The sequence below is a fragment of the Arachis ipaensis genome, chromosome B3 (assembly GCF_059453495.1).
Source record: "Arachis ipaensis isolate K30076 ecotype BB chromosome B3, ASM5945349v1, whole genome shotgun sequence".
Lineage (NCBI taxonomy): Eukaryota > Viridiplantae > Streptophyta > Magnoliopsida > Fabales > Fabaceae > Arachis > Arachis ipaensis.
This window is the reverse complement of record NC_142438.1, coordinates 22583861-22607050: the sequence shown is the minus strand read 5'-3', so window position 1 is coordinate 22607050 and position 23190 is coordinate 22583861. Positions and strand designations below refer to the sequence as shown.

The following is a 23190-nucleotide window of genomic DNA, read 5'->3' as shown; positions in this document are numbered from 1 at the left end:
TTTTTTGACACATAATAATTCTAAAAAATAGTCTATATTATTGTAGTGATTTTATATATATATATATATATATACTTAGTGCAGCTTTATTCATTGTAAATTAATATCAAGCAAAATATAAGAGTAAATATAATATTTTATAATACGTTCTTATTTTTTCTTTTAATTTTATTATGGTATCCGAATCTGATTTGAGCTCTCTTGCTACCATGATAAAGACTGATTGTTGATCAATTTAATTTATATTTATCATCATCACTAGTTATTATTCCTTAAGGCTCGAATAATCCAAAGCATGCATGGTTGTCATTATGTCAAATGTGAAATTAAGAAATTAAGGTAATGTACCCGATAATGGGGGTTGTGGGTCGCCATCATTCATCCCATATATACATAAGAGTATAGTATTTTAAATCCCCATATATATGTGTCCAATTGTTTGAGTCTTTTAAGGCAAGTAGTCCTTTATATATAGTTATATACCACTCTCTCCATCTCTCTCTCTCTCTTTCTCTCTAATAGCATATAGCAATTATGGAAAGCTTCTATGAAGAGGTTGAACAGCCAGTGAGTCCTCCAGGGCAATATTTCAACAGCTCAGTGATATGTTCATATGTTTTTGGATTTCTTGAAATAGCAGTTCCAATTGATGACTCACAGGCCATAACTTTGATTAAAGATGTCTTCCTTCCAATTAATCCACGCTTCTCCTCTATCATGGTCAGTTCCATCCCTTTCTCTCCTCTATATATTTTTATAAAATTTAATTTTAATTTTCTATGTATTTTATACATACATTTAATTATGTAACGTTAAGTTAGTAAAATAACTATATTTTATATTAACTCTATAAATAATTGTCTAAACAAATAGATATAAAATGACTATATAAAAAATTTTACACTATATTAATACATTAAATTTAAATTCTTTTTTAGATATATATATTTCTTGTCCACCTTTTTTTTTTGAAAAGCTCTATATTCTCCTACGTCTTAATAATCACATTTAATGCTAAAAATAAAAAGCATACCAGAAAAAATGTACACAAAAAATAATACATATAATTAATTTTTTTTTAATGAAAAAGCTAACATTTCCAGTTAGTATTACAGTCAACATTTAATATACATAAAAAAAGAGATTCAAAATTTTAAAAATTAAAAATATTTAAAATTTAATAAAACAATTCTAAAATTTAAGTTTAATAAAAATTTATCTTTATTTACCTAATATGTTTTATATTGAATTTGTTTAATAATTTATTATAATGTTAGTTGAAATAAATTAGCTGCTATATTATGTGTTTCTTAGCTTTACTCTTCTTTTGTAAATGTCCCTGTCACTATTTGACTTTTCTTTCGCCATTAATTTCTACTGAGATAATAATAAGCAAATGGACCAATTAAGCCTAGTATGCTCTTAGCTTCTATTTGGCTATTATTTTAGATATTATAAAATAAAGAGTATAATACGATAATATTATGTAAATTTAATGTAATAGACTGACATTATTTATCAGAATATATCATCACTAATAATATGAACTAGTAGCAAAAAATATATTTAATACGTGAGTTATTTGGTGGAGGACAAAATTTTATGCTAAATAAAAATAGGAGTAACAATTTGTTTTGAAATTACTAACATAAAAAAATTGATATTTTCATTTTCTTCGACAACTCTCGATCATTAATTATTGATTCGACGGTTTTTTACTTCTCTTTTTTTCTCTTTACTCAAAACGTGATTTACAATTATTTAATTTAAATCGTGTATAACGATTTATGTAGAATTTGTTATTAATCTTGTACATATGCATTACACACTTAAACTTTTATTTTGGCGTATTACACATATCTAATCATCATATTAAAAATAAAAAACAACTATAAATATATTTTTTTAATAATTTCAAATATTTCAAATATCATTGCCTTAGTGATAATGAAGACAAGGGTGCATAAACAATAATAAAAGAGACAAAAAAAAAAAGATATCTTTGTATCTTGAATATAATAAATAATATTTAAAATGATAATATTTTAGAAAGGTAAAAATGAGAATATAAAACAATAACAACACATTGGAATTATAATGTCATTAATCAATCTTCTAGTTCTTCTTATGATTCTAAATCTGTCATTTTAAATGGTGGAACTGTGGAAGGACATTTCTTCTCTGCACTACTACAGCACTGACCCTTGGAATGCCGAATCCGATAGCGTGTTGTGACACGAGATTTACCGATGGTCTGATCGTCAGTAAAATTTTACAATCGTCATTAATTCAAATTTTTACTATATTTTTAAGAACAGATATTATTAACGGTTTAATTATTGGTACCGTTGATAAACTTTGACGCTAAATTCGCGTCAAATATTTATATATAGTATTTCACTAAAATATCTTTTATTTTTGGATATTCTTATTCGATCCCTATTATTTTTATAAGTAATAGAAAAACATTCATCCTCAACAAATTAAACCCAACTTCAAACTAAATCATAACATATATGTACGGTAGATATTATAGTACTTACAATTTAGTATCTAACTTTTGTTTAATTTATTTTTTTGACAAATTTTAAATATTTAATAATTATTTAATTTTATATTTTTAAAATTAAATATTAATTTTTAATAAATTAGATAAACACTTTTAGACACCATAAATCAACTATATATTAACCTTTTATGATATTGATATATTTTTCTCTTAATTAATAATTTAATTTGAAGTGTATGTGTATGTAATGTAATACAGGTTACATCCAAAGATGGCAAAAAGATATGGAAAAGAGTGGAAGTGAAGCCAGAAGAGCATTTGAAGTTTCCCAAATTCCCAGAAAACCCTTCAATTGAATTCTATGACCAATACCTCAGTGACTATGTTTCAATGATTCTAAACGAAAAAACACCACAAAACAAACCACTATGGGAGATCCACGTCATAAAGTATCCAACAACAAATGGAAAAGGAACCATAATATTCAAACTGCACCATGCACTTGGTGATGGTTATTCACTCATGGGTGCTCTTCTTTCTTGTCTCCAAAGGGCTGACGACCCTTCTCTTCCGTTGTCTTTCCCGTCGAAGACACCGGCGGGGAAGGCATCGGAGTCATCAGGAAATGAAAAGAAGTGCATGTTGAAGAGGTTGCCTTCAATTGTGTCATCTTTCTTTTATTCTTTATCTGATTCTGGATGGAGCATAATGAAGGCAAGAATACTGAAAGATGATAAGACTCCTATAAGGTCTGGATTTGAAGCATGTGAGTTAAAGCCTTTTACCTTATCAAACATATCATTGTCTCTTGATGATATCAAAGGGATCAAGTCCAAACTTGGTGTGGTAAGATTAATTAATATATTACACCTTTATTCCATCTACTTATATATGCCACTTTTTATCCAAAATTTTGTTAGCTATTCATTTTTTTTTAAATTAAATATGTTTTGACTTTTTCTCCCTATAATTATACCTCTATTTTCATTTCCAAAGAAATCCATTTATTTGCCAATGAGTTATAGTTCAAATGGCATAAACTCCTCATACTCAATTAAGAGGTTCGAGTCTCATATCTTTGATAAAAAAAAAAGAAAATCCATTTATTTGGCATTTTTTCCATGAAGTATTTAATAATTTTGTGGGTTAAATCAGCAGAAACACTGAAAAATAAAATAAAATTTAACGTTGAACAATTCTGTATGATCAACACTTGATTAATAATAATTTACACATATATTAACGAAAATTTTATACATAAAAAATATATAATTTATACATATATTTATTATTAATTTATATACATAAATTAATATAATTTATATTAATATTTTTTTTAAAATTTATACACATAAATTAATAAATTTTATTTATTAAAAATAATTTAATATTTATATTAATCAAATTATAATAAAAAATACTAAAAATTATTAGGCTCAAGAATTTCTCTTTAACGTTACTATACAAATAGCTATATTAGTTGCCGCTTTGACTTTTCCGTGGATTAATACATTAAAGTAAAATAAAACTATACCAGATGGACTAAATTTATAAAGATATGTTACATTATTCTACAAGGGTTTAGGATATCGATATTTTTTATATAATTGATGACCGAGATTTTTTGTTACAAAATAAAAAATTTAATAATCATAACTGGTTAATGAAAGACGTGGCAATTTTTTAGCTCCAAATAATAAAAGTCAATTCTATAATACTTATGAGTTAGTGTCTAAATTTTGTCTAACTTACTTTTTGTAATAAGTTTTTATTTTTTAAAAATTATTTATTGTTATATTTTTAAATTAAATATTATTTTTTAATCTTTTTTAATAAATAAATACCATTTTTTAGACACCATAAAAGGCTATCAATATGGTATAATTTATAGAAACAATATTAGAGAAGTAAAATTCTTTTTCAAAATAAACGATGAATGAATGATAAGATTAAGATTATTGATGTTAGTTATATTTAATTTTGAAGACAATAAATGATGTGGTTACGGGGATGATCTTCTACGGGCTTCGATTGTACATGCAAGAAATGAAGAAGAAAAGCAAAAGAGCAGAGTCAACAGCAGTGGTGATGCTGAACACAAGAAACATTGGAGGGTACCGTTCAGTGAAGGAGATGCTAAACCCTGATTCTAAGGGTATTTGGGGCAACCAAATTTCTTTCTTACAAGTTTCAATACCAAAGCTAAGTGAAGGAAGAATCTCGAATCCTATTGAGTTTGTTAGGGAAGCTCATAAATTAATCAAGAGGAAGAGACGCTCATTCAGTGTTTATGTCATTGGCTTCATCTTGTCTTTTGAGATGAAGTTAAGAGGGCCCGAGGTCAGTATACACCATAACCCAACATTTCTTTTTTTTTTTTTGTTAAAATTTATTATTATTTTAGAATATTATCATTACTATGTTATTATTATTATTTATTTTATATTGAAATAAATATTTTTTTTTAATTCAATAAGGATTAAACTCTATACTTTTTGTTATAAAAACTTTGATACCATGTTATAAAATCGTTTCTTTCAAAATTTTAAATTTATAAAAAAAATACATGAATAATTATATTTTTAATATATAAATACTATGTCATAAAATTATTTTCCTTAAAAATTTAAGTTCAAATAGAAAGAAATAGATAACTAATTATATCTCTAAATTTATTTAGTTTAGTAAAATTTACCTTAATTTTGTGTATGTATTTTCCTCTTTTTATTTATTTTAATTACGCTAAAATTCATTTCTTCTAATAATAAAGATCCAATTTATATTTTTAGGTCATAAAAATTATAATATTTTATCATAAAATTATTTGACCCAATAGTTTAAGTTTATAGGGGATATATATATATATATAGTTAGTTAGTTAGTTTTGATGAATGCTATAGTGCTTAAAAAGTAGTGCTTATTTACTAAAAAAATTTAAAAATTAATATTTAATTTAAAAGATATAAAAATAAATAATTTAAAAAAAATTAAAATTTACTACAAAAAAATAAATTAGACAAAATTTAGACAACAACTCATAGACACCATAGAATTGGCCTATAATTTTTATGATAAAAAAAAAATTGCATTAATCATTGATACTTATAAATAGTATATTTTAATGTGAACTGCCATTGCTTGAAGAAAAAAAAAAAAAAGGATGGCATTGAGTGTTAGCAGGCTGCAGGCATGTGGTTATTATTGAGAGGGCAGGCAATGAAGTACTTCATTTATTTTGATCATAAACACTTCTTACTTAGGAAATCTACAATTTTGTTGGACCACCGAGCAATGGACCATATTAGGGTTTGTCGTGTATATGTGTATGAGAAGTGCTTAAGGTTTCAACGTTTATCATATATGTTTCAGGCTGTGGCCAAAAACATTTATAACACTTTGGAGAATTCAAGTGTTGTTGTGTCAAACTTAATGGGGCCAGTTGAGAAGATGGCATTGGCAAATCATCCAGTGAATGGCTTGTACTTCACCATGACAGGTCTCCCTGAGGTATATCATTTTCATACATTTTTTTTTTAAATTTCTTTGTGTCATTTGTTTACTTTTCTTCATCAGTTAAGTAGTCCTTATCATTTCTTAATAATAATAATAATAATAATACATTTTAGTATATTACATATATAATTACATGCATGCATAATGTCTGGTAAAAAAAAGTATTGGTGGTAAGCACCTATGCGGAAGAGAGTTGCACACTTATACAATTTTTAAAAAAAAAAATATGATTCAATTTTGTTAGGTGTATATTAAAATGAGTTATCAAAATCACTCACTTATGTAAAATACATATTAAAATATAAAATATATGTTAAAAATAAATTAAATTACACATATAGTTATATATAAATACATAATGATTAATTTGGTCTAATTAATTTTTGGTCTGTAAATGATATTTTTGAATATAATTATAGATAAATTTATAAAGAATTTAATTTTGATGTATTAATAGATCAGAAAAAGAATTTATAACTAAAATATGATTATATTTTTTTCTTTTTTACTAATATAACCATACAATAATATATCATAAACAAATTCAACTGCATAAGCACGTATATTTAATTTTCTCATTGAATAATACTATATAGCCATAATTTTTAGAAAAATAAAATTATATTATTTGACAATGAAGACTTAAAGGGGTATAATTTATTATTTATTAATTTAATTAGCTAGTGTCCTAGTGATGATTAATTTAACTAAATTTTAACAAATTTTCTTACCTTCTCGTGAGAATAGCTTTTTTTTTCCCTTTTACAAATTACTTTTTCTCAATTCAATTCAACAAAGACTTTTGTACCATAAACTAGTCTCAATATCTATAACATGCTTATACCTTTGTGTCTGCAGAATGTAAACATTACAATTATGAGTTATGTGAACACATTAAGAATCACCATGAGAACAATGAAGGGGTTCATAGATGAACAAAAATTCAAAAACTGCATGGAGAAAGCCTTTGAAGTCATATTCAAAGCAGCTATGGAGACTTAATTAATTCCAAGTCAGAGACCCAACACAACACAATTTAAAGTTCAACTACTACTCTGTTCAGATATGAATCAATTATACTCATTTTGTACGTACATAATAAATTAAAGAATGATGATCAGACATTTGAGATGATATTATTAAATTTATAATGAATGATCAAGATATATTATCATAAAGGAACTAGTCATCACCCAATTTGGCAACGACAGATAATTAATCTTAATTAATTGATGTAGTTGAGTTTCATTATAAATGGATATATACTCATTAATAATTTTAAATTGAAATTGAACTTTTCTAGCACAAATTAAATTTCTGTGACTTTTGAAAAGCACTTGTTGCTACTCTTCATCCGGCTGCACAATTGCCACGTTACATTATCTTTTATGTTAGTGTGGAATAATGTTTCAATTTTTTTTTTTAAACAAAAAGCTCAACCCAATAAGATGAAACATTTAAAAAGTACAGAATAATGTTTCAATTTAATCGGAACATCGTTTATATTATTATTATTATCTGTCAACTACGACATGCATGTATGCATAATAACACAGAAATTTTGGCCCTTATTCAAATGATTATTGATCACAGAGGATGGGTATATGACCAGTGACGGAACTTGAAGAAAATTTTTAAAGGTCAATATACAGGATAAAAAATATTAAATTATATATATATATATATATATATATATATTATATTTTTAGAAGATGAATATTTTGATTATAAAAAAATATCAAATCAATCATATTAAAAATATTTTGGATAATTTATGTTAGATAAAGAATAATTATCTAAATATTTTTTATATGAATCCTATTTAACATAAAATTAAATTATTTAACTTCATATTTCTAGTTTAGATGATATTATTAAAATTGAAATTATTTCTAAGATCTAATTTAGAATTAAGATCAAACTCCTTAAATAATTCTTTAAACCTTTAAAAATAGTATCTTATTTTTTTTATGATTCATTAGAATAATGAAACTATTTTCAGATACATTCTGTATGTTGTGACATATTTTTTCTTTCTTGAATCTTAGTTTGTTTCTTAGAAATTAAAAACGTAATTCTTTGATTTTTTTTTATCATTATAGTAGTAGAAAAATTAAAATATATAAAATATAAAATATATAAAAAATTATAGTTAAAATGATGAATATTAACAATTTCAATATGTACTTGTTAAATATTTGAATATCTTTCTTATAAAAAAATCAATCAAAAAAACTAACATAAAATAATATTAAATTAAATAGATAAAGATATTTAGACTTCAACAATAATAACAGTATAACAGCAATACTTATTGTTTTTAATTTATAAAATGAATAAATCATAACTTAAGTTTGGAACTTGCAACAAAGTAACCCCATATGCTGAATTTAAAATAAAAAGGTATTAAAAGTAAATAGAAAAGGGGAGTGTTGAACTCATGGTGTTTAATTTGAAATGAAAATTTTTTACCAAATGAGTTACTTGTAATCTATGATGATATACTACTAATAATTTTATAAAATACTTGAAGGCATGTTCTCCCATTGTTCCTTAAAAGATCCACCCTTCTATATGACATAGATATAATCATTTATATATCTTTTTTTAGCTATCAACTTAATAGGATAAGTAATTTTGTAATTTAGAATTTTTATCACTTAAAATTCTAGAATTTAATCCTTGTTAGATTCTAATTTTTTTTTTTGCATAAGACCAACAAAAAAATAAAGAAATTCTATGTAAAAAAATTTATGTAAATTTAATTTTTTTATACGTAAAGATATATTATTACAAATATAATTATTTATTTAATTTTTTCAATCAGCTTAAATTAAACTTTTGAAAGAAGTATTTTAATTTTTGTATTGTATATTCTGATAACTGCATGTATAAGCTAAGACAAACTTATATCTTCAACAACTTTTTCATGAAATGTTCATTTTATCAATTTAATTATTGAATCCTACACTATAATTCTAAAAGAGGGTTTGCTGTTTATTATTATTCAGAAGTCTATCCTCCCAACCATATTCAAATTCATTGAATGATTGAAGGATATATTTTCTTTTTTTGGTCTCTTTTTCTACTGTAATTTAGTTTCTAATCTGTTCGCATGGCATGAGAGAACAACAATTAATTTTTGAAATTCAAATTTTTATAGATAGATATTGCATACTAATTTAAAATATTTCTATAAGTCTAATACTCAGAATTAGGTTCAAGAGTATTAAAAAGTTCTAAAAAACCAATTGATGATTAAATATATTTTTGGATTCTAAAAAATATGTAACAAAAAAGATACTAATTTTTTATAATTTATTTTAATACATGAAAAAAGATCACAATAAGCTATCAAATATCTTATGATGAGAATAACTCATCAAAAAAACAATTCACATAAAAAAATTTGTAATATCATAACCTCATATATAATATAGGCACTATTTCAAATACGTCCACTGAAATTGACATCCTAAAAGTATAGAAACAGACTTGCAGTGAATAGAAAAATGTATACTCCAATCCATTATAATTTAATCTCATATATGCCTATAGAATTTTGTGAAATAGTACATATAAACCAAAAAGTCAAGATAAATCACTTTCACAATTATTGGTAGATTGAAAATAAAAAGACGAAAAACAGAATTTTCGCTTTCATGATCATGATACCACAAGAAAATAAATAAAAAGTAAATTGAAAAGTAGTTATAGTTTTCTCAAATCAATCTTATCAATTAATTATAAGTTAAAACATAAATAAATAATAAAAGAAATTGGGCTCCAATAATATGATATTTAAATTGTACTTGTATTTATTAATTTATTTCCATCTATCTCTCAAAAACTCCGATTTTACTTCCCAAATAGTTAGACATAGACGATTTATCATCTTCCAAGTTATAGTTAATTATTAGTTATTTTTTTTTTATTGAGAAGGGCCAGAGGCCCAAAACAAAAAAACTAATTAGCCATTTACTATTCTCGCAAATACTCGTTGCCTCCTATAAGCTTCAATTGTTCGAACAAGAAAGGGGGAGGCAAAACAAAACGGTGGAGCCATGCCGGAAGATTATGGGCATGCTTGGCTAGAACGTCGGCACTGAAATTGGCTTCTCTCAAGACGTGTTTCACTCGGAAGTCACCTGGATTTGCCTGGAGCTCTTTAATTGCACGGATGAGGGAGGTGCTATCATAGAGGTCCGTAGATGAATGCTGCAACAGATTCACTGCACAGGTAGAATCTGTCTCTACTTGTACCTTCTCCATTCCCATATCAATTGCAATTTTAAGACCTGTGTAGATTGCCCAAAGTTCTGCTTTAGTAATGGTTACCTTCCAATGTTCATCATGAACCCTGTCATAACCAGGCCGTTCGAATCTCTGAGAATGCCGCCACACGAGCCAGAATTTGAAGTTTGCAGGACCGAGCCATCAACGTTGAGTTTGCTCCAGCCCGCTTCCGGTGGCTTCCAACCAATAAGGATCGAGTTTGTCACTCTGAGGGTTTTGATGCTTCTCTCTGTAAGGTCTAACACTTCCTCATAGTTTCTGGCCACCCCTCTAATTTCTGGGATTACTCTTTCAAAAGGGATGTTATCTTGATTGAAAATTAATTCATTTCTTTTTCGCCAGATAATATTACAAGAAGTGAGAAAGAAAGTGGGCCATGAAGTCCCACAGCTAGTGCGAGAGGTCCTAGACAGGTTATCGTAGAGCCAGTCTTGGAGATTCTGGCTAAAGAAAGGGTCCTGCAGGTCTCTATTTGAGTTGCTCATCCAAATGCCTTGGGCGTATGGGCAGTCCCTCAGCACATGGAGCAGACTCTCTTCAAGATTCGGGCATCTCGGGTAGCAATCATTATCGGTAAGCCCCCGAACACTTCTTTTTAGATTAGTTAGCAGCGCGTTATGGCTTAGGAGCCAAGCAAAGGTTCTCAGTCTCTGGGAAACCCTGGTTTTCCAGCAAATTCTATAAATTTGGTCTGAGTCCCTATCTTCAACATAGTAGCTTTTGTAGGCTGATTTGATAGAGAAAATGCCCTGAGGTTCTGGTAGCCATCCCAGGGAATCCGGTCTGAGGGAGTGGTGGGGAGCTTTAACAGTACGAATCATAACGATAATCTCCTCTGGGATTAGCTGAGCTAACCTCTCCCAATCCCAACATTCTTCTGCCGTAGCATAGGTTGCTAAATCCTCGTCAGCTCTGTCTTCCCCGATCTGTTCCATCGATAACTCGCTCAAATCTGAGATACCAGGAATCCAGTGATCTTTCCAGAATTTAATGCTTCTTCCATTTCCAATCCTTCAGATTAAATTGCTTTGAAATCGGTCCCAAATTTTAACAATACCTCTCCAAGCATTAGAGCACTTCGCTTTTTTAGTAACCTTTGGAATAAGGCTGTCCCCACAACTATACTTCGCTTTCATTACTTTCACCCAGAGAGCTTGTTCATTATGCACCAGCCCCCAAGCTAATTTCATGAGAAAAAGGTCATTGGATTCTTGAGCCTTCCGCAATCCTAGCCCTCCTAATTCCTTTGGCTGGCAAATGGTATCCCAATTCAAAAGATGAATTTTCTTGTTCTCCACATTAGATCCCCAGAGAAAGTCTCTACACATTTTATCAATTTTATTACAGACCCCCTTAGGCATCTTCATTGTTTGCATAGTATAGCTCGGAATGGTAGACAAAATCGATTGAACAAGGGTGCATCTTCCGGCAAGAGAAAGGGTTTTCATGTTCCAACTTGACAATTTGGCCTGCATCTTGTCTAGAATTGGTTGAAAGTGGTATTTTCCGCACTTCTCGTGGATGAGCGGTATGCCGAGGTACTTTCCTAAATTGCTGATTAGCGGAATACCGAGATCTTTGCTGAGCTCCTCTCTTCTGTTGTGATTAACATTCTTGGAGAAAAAGATGCAGGATTTGCTAGGGCTGACTTTCTGTCCAGAAGCTTTACAAAAGGTCTCCAAAGCTTCCTTGATTACTCAAACCTGCTCCTTGCTTGCTTCCGCGAAAAGAACGAGATCATCTGCAAAACAAAGATGAGATAGATGAGGACCATTCCTAGTTAACTTGATAGGTTTCCATTTTTTCTGCTCTATTAAGGAGTTAATTAGTTGAGAGAGTCTTTCAATACATAGAACAAAAAGATAAGGGGATAAGGGGTCTCCCTGTCTAATGTCTCTTGTTGGGTTGAAAGTCTCTGATGGAGAACCATTCCAAAGCAAACTCATAGTGGGGGAGGAGATGCAGAAGTGAATAACATTCACAATATTCTCCGGGATGCCAATATCTTTGAGAGTGTCAATGATAAAATTCCAATTTAGACGGTCATAGGCCTTCTCCAAGTCTATTTTGATTGCCATGAGTCCTTTACCACTAGCTCTCATCCTCATAGTATGGATCACCTCTTGTGCTACCAGAATGTTATCTGCACTAATTCTTCCTGGGATGAAACTGGCCTGGGTGTTAGAGACAATGTACCCCAAGTGCGGCTTTATTCTTTCTGCAATAACTTTAGTAACAATTTTATAGCAGACGTTACAAAGACTGATAGGTCTGAACTGTGCAAAGTTTTCAGGTGAGGGAACTTTAGGAATGATAGAAATTAAGGTTTGGTTTGCTCCAGCTATATTCTCAGGATTTCTAAAGATCATATGCACCCAATTCACCACCGAATCAGATACAATGTCCCAGGAATGCTGGAAAAATTTTGCTGGCAGTCCATCGCTTCTTGGCGCCTTCCAGCTTCCCATATTGAACACAGCATGTTTAACTTCTTCATGGGTAATATTTCTGCTCAAATGGTTTAACTCAGCCTCAGTCAGCCTAGGGAACTTATCTGTGACAGGAAAATCAGGTAAAAATAAATTGTAGTTATTAGGAGCATATAAAGATTTGAAAAAGGATACTCCGAGCTCCTTCAGTTCTTCCACGTTATCAATCCATTCATCGTCGCTATTTTTTAGAGCATTAACGTGGTTCCTTCGTCTCCTTCCGTTAGCTTTCTGGTGGAAGTATTTAGAGTTTTTGTCCCCTAAATTAATGGTTTTACATTTAGCCATTTGTATCCAATAGCTTTCTTCTTGTACCACAATCATTTCATATTCCTTCCAAAGGTCCCTTTGCAGTTTTTCCAAAAAAGGATTATTATTAAAGGAAAGGTTTTGGTTGATGCCTTCAAGCCTGAGAAGAATTCTTTTCTTTTTCCTGAAGATGTGCCCAAAGACCTCTTTGTTCCATTCTTTGGCTTTCTCTGTGAAATGGTGAATGTTGTTGATGAGATCACCTTGTTTGCACCAGTTACTTCTCACCAAATTATTGTAGCCCTCATGGAGCAGCCAGGGCGCGAGCAGCTTGAAAGGTCTCTCTCTCCTGTTTTCCACAAGGGTGTCAAATTCTAGGAGAATAGGTAGATGGTCAGACTTCAATTTAGGTAGATGTTTCACTCCAACGGATGGAAATAAAACATTGAACTCCAAATTGCATAAGAATCTATCAAGCCTGTGTTTAATTTGATTTCTTTGCCAAGTGAACGGCGGACCAGAAAAGCCTAGATCATTTAGACCGCAATTAAGCATGCATTTTTGAAATCTGTTTGAGTCTTGAGATAAATTATGATTGCCCCCAGTTTCCTTAAGAGAAATGATAGAATTAAAGTCCCCACCAAGACACCAAGGCCCTTGATTAGTTGCTGCTATACTTTCTAGCTCCCTCCACAAGGTACTTCGCGGTCCTGGTTGGGGGCTGCCATAAATACACGTGCAATGCCAAGACTGGTTATTATTATCTTTAATCTTTAGGTGAATAAACTGTCTTTGGATATTAACAGGCTCCACCTGACAATCTTTTCCGTTCCAAAGACACCAAATCCCTCCCGAGAAGCCCTCTGCATCACTAATGCACCAAGAGTCAAAACCTAATTTGCGGATGATCCCCTCTACTTTGGTTCCTGAGACATGAGTTTCAAGAAGGATACACAATTTCAAATTATAACGATAAGTTAAGTCTCTAATCATAATGGGAAATCCTTTGGAGGAAACCCCTCTACAATTCTAAGCTAAAATATTCATAATAACCATTAAAAAACAAGGTAGAAAAAACTCCCTGAAAGAAGTCAGGAATCTAGGCCTCGATTGGCTTGACATTAGTGGCCTGTGCCACCTCCTCTATGCTTCGGAGACACTCCTCTCCCCTCTGTTGTCCCTCCATTAGGTCGTCTTTTCCTACTTTGTTGCTGGATTCTCCTGGATTCTCCATAGGTTATAGCCGAGCAGTCCCTACAATTCTCTTTCCCAGCAAGCAATAACCAGGCAGAATATGAAGCCCTCCTAGCAGGGCTAAAGCTCGCCCGGGATTTGGAAATAACTCAGCTCACTGTATATTGTAACTCACTACTTGTCGTCTAGCAGATCAAAGGCGACTTCCAGGTAAAAGATCCTTTGTTAGAGAAGTACTGGCTCATAACAAAGGATCTCATTTCAAAATTTCAGAAGCTTGAAATTATACACATAAATAGAGAACAAAACACAAGAGCTGATGTTCTCTATAAATTAGCCACAACAAGGCTAACACCACATACATCAACACTTTCACAACTGACACTCGAAAAACCGAGCTTTGAACTAAATAGTGTGTTGAGTATTATACAGGTGAAGGACTGGAGAACACCTTTTCTTCAGTATATCAAGACAGGAGCCATCCCAAAAGATGAACAAAACGCGCAACTCTTCCGAAGAAGAGCAAGCTACTACACGGCAATAGGAGACAATCTATATAGAAGAGGATTCTCACAACCTCTCTTAAAGTGCCTCAACAAAGACGATGCCGAAATAGTAATGGCAGAAACACACGAAGGAGTATGCGGAAACCATATTGGTGGCCGAGCTCTATCAGCCAAGATATTGCGAACAGGATACTACTGGCCAACAATAAAAAGAGATTGCATGACCAAAGTAAGAACATGCGACAACTGCCAGAAGCATGCTAATGTCTCAACGACACCCGCCGAGAAGTTGCATACCTTCGAGGTAAGTTGGCCTTTCGATAGATGGGGACTAGATATCCTCGGCCCCTTCCCGAAAGCGCCAGGATAGGTAAAGTTTCTCTTGGTATCAATAGATTCCAAATGGATTGAAGCACAACCCCTGGCACGTATCACGGCCGAAAAGGTAAGGTCTTTCCTTTGGAAAAACATCATATGCCGTTACGGCATACCAAGGGAAATAATTTCCGACAATGGAAGGCAGTTCACAGACCACAATCTCGCTACTTTTTTACAAAACTTCAACATTAAACACCATTTTAGTTCGGTTGAACATCCTCAAACAAATGGCCAGGTAGAATCGGCTAACAGAGTTATTTTGCAGGCCCTAAAAAAGAAGTTAGATGACGTAAAAAGTGAATGGGCAGACCTCGTACCAGAAGTCCTCTGGGGGTACAACACGACAATCCAGTCAGCAACAGGAGAAACCCCATTCAAACTAGTGTATGGGGCCGAGGCCCTCATACCCGTAGAAGTCGGAACGACTAGCTTGAGAGCCGAGCTATATGATGCAAGCAAAAACAACAACAAACGACTAGCAGACCTAGACCTAATTGACGAAGAAAGGGAGATAGCAACAATAAAACAGCTAGCAATGAAGCAGTTCATACAAAAGCGACACAACAAAAAGGTCAACCCGAGGACGTTTGAAGAAGGAGAACTTGTCCTCAGAAAGACAGAAGAGGCAAGGAAACCACAAATACATGGAAAGTTAGCAGCAAATTGGGAGGGCCCGTTCCGAATTTCTAAAGTGCTCGGCAAAGGAGCTTATCAACTAGAAACATTACTAGCTAACCCTGTATCAGGAAACTGGAATGTATCCTCCTTGAGGAAATATCAATCATAATGTACATCAAAGCGGATGAAGGTACTCTTTTTTCCATTTTGAGGTTTTATCCCAATAAAAAAGGGTTTTACTCAAAAGGGTTTTAATGAGGCCGGACGCCTTACCCAGTCAATTCAACGCGATAAATTCAAACACTAAACAACAGATATACTCTACTATGACTATGATTCATAAATCCGCGGCAATACCAAATACGTATCCAGACATATGCATATACAAACATACATATAAAGTCAAAACGGATCAGCCGAGCTCCATACTCGGCAAAAGTCTTAACAAACAAAACAGTCATAATCAGTCAAAATACGCAAAACAAACTTCCAAAACGTCAGCAAAACAATCAAACCCCAAAAGCACTATTCTATCTTATCCCCGATACTTGAACTGTCACTTTGTTTGTCAGCTTCATCGTCAATCAGCTCGCCATTAACAATGATCTTCGTCGCATCAAGTTTGGATGCATCGACCTCAGGGAACAAAGCTCGGACTTGATCTGAAGCTCGCTCGAAACCCTGAGAAAAAGCTTCATACACCTCACCTTCTAACTCTTTCACTCGAGCTGCCAAACGACCATTATCAGATTTCAAAACTTTACCAGCCTCAACCACCGCACCATGAAGACGCCTTTCCTCGGCAAGTTCCTCCTCCTTCCCTTTCAGAGAAGAAGAAAGCTCAATAATCCTCTTCTCTTTCTCTTGAATGGCAGCAGAAAGCTCAGAGATATCAACAGAATCCTTAACTTCAGATTCAACAGCAAGCTCTTAAAACCTTCCAATAGCAACAACCCGAGCACCAATAACCTGTGACAAAAGCCATAAAAATCAGAAGCATTACACATAAAGGTAAACACGAACAAAGAGGCCAAAGTTACCTGAAGAAAACGACTCATCCCAGGGCGACCAACCTCTTCAATCATCTTAAAGTCATCAGGGAACCGACAAACCTCGTCGGCAAGAGTAGCGAAAGGAAAGAACCTCGACCATAAAGACCTCATGTTATCACCCTCCCGGTAGAAATGAAGCCTCTTCTGAGACTCATACGCCGCTTCCACAATAGGAAGGGCAGGAGAATTCTCTTACTCTCAGCCTTCTCTGCACGAGTCTTAGGCCTTTTTCCCTTCAGACGAGGATTGGCCACAGTTTGAGCAACAGCATCACCACCCTTACCCGCATTAGTCGTTGACCCTTTTTTTCTCGTTTTTCTTCCTCTGACTGAAAAATGACTTCAGTCCAGCAGTGGTGATAGTGGGGGCTTTTTCAGCTGCAAACAAAACCACAAAAACAAAGAACGTCAGTAATAACCATGCCACCATACCAGGAAACAAGGCTAAAACTATTTACCTAGATAATCCAAAACAGCCTCCTTATCTGAGTCCCACTTCAACAAATCCACAACAGACAACAACCCTACCGACTCCTCTAATAAAAATTCCAATACAACATTGTCATCAAAAACCCTATCATCAACGTCAAGCACCTGGGCAGGCTCGGGAGACCAAGAAAGGGGAAATCTCTCCTCTAAGAACTCATTCAAATAAAAAGGAAACTCATCTTCGACACTTCTAACCTTAACAAACATCGTTTTAAAATCTTTGAACGACGACTTATATAGGGAAAACACTGACCGACGCGGATGGCTATTAAGGTTTACCCACAAATCACGCCTGACCCCTTTCGATTGAAACAAGGAAAAGAAAACCCTCAAGGAAGGAGGATGCTCCAGAATGCTCATCAAGATCTCAAAAGCACGAACAAAACCCCAAGAGTTAGGGCGTAACTGGGAAGGAGCACAATTCAACCAAAACAACACACCACATTCAAAATCCGTAAAAGGGAACCTGACACCAAGCTCAGTCAGTAAGCAAGAGTAAACGTAAAAGTACGACCAACCCTCAACTCGCTCGCACACACGATCCCCTTCCTCACATGGCAAAAGCTCTATCCTAATCCTATGACCCTCCCTAACCCACACATCAGAGCCTAACACCTTCACAGATTCAAGATCATTAAACCTAGACACACATTGTTTTACCTGTTCACTAACCCAACTACAAGGATCGTCCTCGGCCACAATAACCTTGCCCTTTTCCATAAGAACTGAACAAACGAAAAATAGGAAGAAAACAGAAGAGAAGACTGAAATTCTTCAAAACGAACCTTTGGCACTCATTTTTTCTTCCTCCTGTGATAGCAAAAGTAGTATTGAAAATAAGGGAAGTAGAAGTTACCTATAACAAATCCCAGTAATAAAACATGGGGTAGTGAAACGGTCTCCATAACACAAGTTAAAACCGCCCCGATCTCAACCGTCCAAAAATTTCAACAAAAATCAATGGCCAGGATCACGCGGAAAACTGCACAGGGAAACTCACATCAATCATTTCAGCGCGGGAAACGAAACGGCAATTAAATGCCCACTTTCCTCCTTCCCAAGGAAATTAATTCAAAAAAACAAAACCTAAAGGCCACGACAACAAATCCAAGACCAAAGGAGTAAAAAAGCTCGCCCCTGTCCCTTCAAGGACACAGGGCGACCTTGGGGGCTATGATACGTAGCCTATAAACTCGGTCAACAGAACATATCTCGCCGAAACAGACCTCGGTCAGCTATCATATCTCACCAAACAGAACCAAGTAAATAACTAATGCCAAAGAATCTGGAAACTCCAACAGAACGCAGAATCTCAACTGACTAGGGTTAACGTTATTAGGATATTCTCGGCAAACACGGAAAATCCCTAAACAAGCTCCAACTAACTCACTCCTAACGTCTATATAAACAGATAAGTAACTACGAAGAAAGACAGGTTACAGAACATATTCACTCTCATTTTATTATCACTTTCTCTCTTAATTCACATTCTTACTTGAGCGTCAGAGTGCTTTTTGCAGGTGCTCCCGCCGCCGTGTTTCTCCTCAGCCGAAGTATCACTTTTCCATCCGAACACTGTGACCCGCTGGAAGGACTGTCATACCTCGGCAGCAACAGGACGTAACAGACATTTTGTTACGTTATTGTGTTCGCGTGACATTTAGGATACAATATTCACCGACACATCTGATATTCAACCGTGTCTTAATAAAAAATAAAAAAATTTTCTCCGGACACACCTAAATATTATCACGTGTCAGTGTGTCCAATCTTATTCATAACATATATTTTTGAAATAAATTTAGATATAGTATATATTATTATTTATTAAAACAAAAAATATTTTAAATATTTGATATAATTAAAATAATACATTAAAAATAATTAAAAAAATTAATTTATAAAATTTTAAAATTTGTGTGTTGGCATGTCTCGTATCGTGTGGTGTCTCATGTCTGTGCATCATAGTGCAGCATACTGGGGACTTATGTTCTTTCATGATTTTGCCACACAAATTCTTACAACATAAGTTTACTCTGCATAACTTAGTTTCTTTCAGTCAATAAAGTATTCAGTCCTTTTTTTTCTCCAAAAGTAGCAGTCAAATCTCAACAACTAAGGTTCTTTTTCTTCAACAAGCATCAAAGTTCTTGTGAGCACGATCAATTGATCATCACCGAGTTTAGCTTCTACAAGGTACACATCAGTAGGTGAAATCAAGTTTACTTATTCAAAGATTTTTAATTTTTAATTCAATGTAAAAGCACTGGGAAATTGAATCCATTCTTGTTCTCATATGCCATTCTACTATACACAAATTGTAAAGAAGATCAAATAAGTTCATAGGACTAATTCACCAAAATAATATTTTGACATAAGTCAGTGAAAGCACCAGATACATCCTTGACTAATTTATTTCAGCATTCTGGAAGCTTTGATCTTGAAGGAGCTTTCAACTCACTGATATGATATCATAGTTCAACTTGAACTGACTGAAATTAATGTACATTACAAAGGAATTAGTATGCAATCTGAAGGGTTTATATGAGTAATAGCATAAGCAAGACTTCAGGTAATTCACTTCTGGCCAATAAGGTTTTATTTCGAATACTTAACTTTAAAGGAGCTGAATCTGGAGGGGCAAAAAGTGTAATGCTTTTAATTAAGAAATATATCAATTCATTTACCAATGACAACAGTGTCAAGACTCAAGAATACTGCTTAAGTTCTAGGAATGTGACATTTCTCTCTGACTTCTAGAGCTTGAGTTACTTTGTTCAAATTATATGCCATGTATGTGAAGACAATAGACATTATGCAATAAAACTGCTACATTTGACAATTAGAGCTGCATCCATTTCTAGAACATACAAATTCTAACTACTACAACAACCACCAGAAGTAACAACAACAACAATAAATTCTCTTTAGGCTTGAAAAAAAATTGAAATTTTGGTATCTTTCAGGACAGGTTTCAATAATGAATCCCCTTTTAGGACATAAAATCAGCTTGGTTCTTTCTTGGTTAGGCAGATTAGACTTAGGCTGACCTAAACAGGAGGCAACATAACACTTGAGAGTGAATGGTGCTAGGCATAATGCACTCTAAGGCAGAAGGAGCAACCAAATAAAAAGTAATGATTCTCACTTCTCAGGAAGAAAGGTGAGAAACTGTGCATTCCTACTATTAGAACTGTACTATGCTACATCATCATTAAGCTCTATCCATATTGTTTTTCAAGTTTCTATCAATTTAAGAACAGATGATTGCTCACATAATACAAGGATAAATCAGCGTTGAAAGAACTTACTGGTGGTCGAAAGCTAAAGCTGAAACTTGAAGGTAGTGTGCTCGATGTGCTATAATCCTCGATTTCCTTCAGATCACCGTTTTGGACAGAAGGTTCTGCTAAGGACAGGAAAAACCGTGGAATTGGAGGAATACCAACATCAAGATGTCCTTCCAAAGCTTGAACAACCTCTTTCATTGTTGGTCTATCATTCTCATCATCTTGAATGCACCAACAACCAACCTTGCATGCTCTAATCAGCTCTTCTGCTCTGAATTTGCCTTGTAGTTTGGAATCTACTAAAGGCAGAACATCCTCCCCATTGTTCAATGCATTGAAAACAATTGCCGGGAAATAACTAGCTAGATCGTCATTTACTATATCCATGTTCCTTCTACCTGAAATGATCTCAAGAAGGACCTGGCCGTAGCTATACACATCAACTTTTGCAGTGATTGGGACACCAGAGAACCACTCTGGTGCTAGATAGCCTCTTGTTCCTCTCATGGTGGTAAGAACCCGGCTGAAGTCTCGGCCTAGAAGCTTCGCCAAGCCAAAATCCGCAACTTGAGGATTAAATTCAGCGTCCAACAAAATGTTCTCCGGCTTGATGTCGCAATGAATGATGCAGTCTCTACAATGCTCATGTAGGTAAGCTAAACCTTTGGCAGTGCCAAGAGCAATATTGTATCTAGTTCCCCAATCTAAGACATTAGAATCACTCTGGAACAAGTGAGATTCTAGAGAACCATTTGGCATGTAATCATAAATTATGAATCTCTGGGAACCTTGTAAGCAGAATCCAAGTAAGCGAACAAGATTTTTGTGCTGGATCAGCCCTACCGTGTTGAGTTCTGCTCGAAGCTGTTTTTCTTCTTGAAAGTGTCCTCGAAGTTCCTTGACAGCAATGAAAGTTGAATCAGGGAATTCCCCTTTGTAAACAGTGCTGAAACCACCTTTCCCAAGCTTAATTGTGAAGTTTCTAGTTGCTTTTCTCAAATCTCTGTAATTGTACGGCTTCAGTGTATCTCCTGCCATTGCATTAGATGAAGTGGTAGTGCCTCTTTTCCACAGCCTTATCAGCAAAATGGCAATAGCAACCATCACACTAGCAAGCCCAATTGCTGCCACCACAATCACCCAAGTAACATTCTTCCTTCCACTATGTTTGCCATTCACTCTTGTATCCTCATTTCCACTGTGAAGGTCACATTTTTTGTGGTCCACGGGGATGGTAACCCATTCGTTTTTATCATCCGACCACCAGAAAAGTTTGAGGTTTCCAGATCCATCTAACACATATCTAGCAAGACAGGATGAGAGAGAGTAACATGAAAATGTTACATACGAGTAATTGTCTGAGTATCCTATAAAGTTAAATTCAATAACATACGTGTAATATATGATTCCTTGAAACCGATCTATGAAGAATTTAGACTCCATAAAACCATCATTTTGTAACAATTGGACCTCAGCTAAATCCGCAGAAACTCTACTCACCTCAGCAGAGAAGTTGCCAGTTGATGGATTAGGTGCATGAAGCCAAGATTTCAGAACCTTTTTAATACCTCTGTCGTTATCATATCCCCACTTCGCATAAGGCAGCAAGGTATCAGTTAGGTAATCAAAGCTTTGCCAACTGTAGTCGTCAAGTGAGCTGCTTATAATAAAGTTTCCATCTTCCCGAAGATTAGCAGCTATCGAGTCCAAAGGACCCAAACTAAAGGAAGAGTTGGTTGACCAAACTGCATCACCGGTGGAAGTATAGAGAGAGAGATTGCCATGCTTGTCAAGTTCTAACCATGAAGAGTATGGATCAGATATAGGATGATCCCTGTTGGCTACCCACACCACTGTTCTTTCTGGCGTTGGTAACCCTTTGTACCATATCCCTATGTAACAATTCCGAGAGTTGTTACCTGAACCTGATGTTGAGAAGAAACCCATTTCAAACATTTCTCCATCGGAAACTAGAGTTTCGCTTCCTGAAAGTCTCTGCCCTGGAAAGATGCTATCAGATTCAATGGATACATGGAACCAGAACGACATGAGAAAGAGCAGAACAAGATCAAACTTGAACACCCATGACCCCATTTCTCTTCTCTATGATTCAGTTATCTTCTTGTCCAATGATAGAATCAAAATATGCATAGCATTCGTTGACTTATGAGTTGACTCGTGACGCCTATCTAATATAAAAGATAGAAAAGTCTTGCATGGTGGCTTATTATATCATACCTGGATGAGCATGTGTCATGAAGTTGTGGCGAAACAGATCAAAAGAGTTTCAAATACGTGTAACTCGGTTAGTGTTTATGTTGAAAAGTTGCATAGTTTCAGTATGCAACCTAAGAAAGCCGAATAATGTGAAAGAAATTTCCGGTGTACTTGACAAAATACGATGTAACACTTTGAATGAATTCAGCACCTCACCTCACGTTTATAAATAGTGAAGTTTATTTCCATTGAATTTTATAACGGAAAAAGTCTAGGGGCCAGCAGTTTTGTTGAATTTTGGCCAGCATGTAACCAGCAGAAAAAGGTGAGTCATTGGATGAAATCTCACACCAATCTCACACCATTAAATCATCATTGATGGCTATTTGAT

At 33.7% G+C, this 23190-nt stretch overlaps 2 protein-coding genes across 4 annotated transcripts; one reads left to right on the top strand and one right to left on the bottom strand.

The window, feature by feature from the left end:
- The first annotated feature begins 432 nt into the window (after positions 1–432).
- On the top strand, positions 433–7207 carry LOC107629850 (wax ester synthase/diacylglycerol acyltransferase 4). The gene is made up of 5 exons (XM_016332774.3): positions 433–720; positions 2768–3355; positions 4496–4849; positions 5879–6016; positions 6881–7207. Exons 1-5 carry the CDS (start codon positions 535–537, stop codon positions 7022–7024), a joined length of 1410 nt encoding a protein of 469 aa, XP_016188260.1. The 5' UTR covers positions 433–534; the 3' UTR covers positions 7025–7207.
- A 9049-nt stretch (positions 7208–16256) lies between these two features.
- Positions 16257–22977, bottom strand: LOC107629851 (G-type lectin S-receptor-like serine/threonine-protein kinase At2g19130). 3 transcript variants are annotated; one of them, XR_015906992.1, is made up of 3 exons: positions 20604–22977; positions 16793–17181; positions 16257–16721 (listed from the first exon to the last, which is right to left on the bottom strand). XR_015906992.1 is itself a non-coding variant. In XM_088506835.1 (2 exons), the coding sequence occupies exons 1-2, from the start codon at positions 22674–22676 to the stop codon at positions 17146–17148; spliced, it is 2109 nt and encodes a 702-aa protein (XP_088362961.1). In that variant the 5' UTR covers positions 22677–22977; the 3' UTR covers positions 16783–17145. The 3 variants fall into 3 exon arrangements, 2 of the variants coding, with proteins under 2 accessions (XP_088362961.1, XP_088362962.1); XM_088506835.1 differs by lacking the exon at positions 16257–16721 and having other exon boundaries at positions 16783–17181; XM_088506836.1 differs by lacking the exons at positions 16257–16721; positions 16793–17181 and adding an exon at positions 19502–19784.
- Positions 22978–23190: the final 213 nt, after the last annotated feature.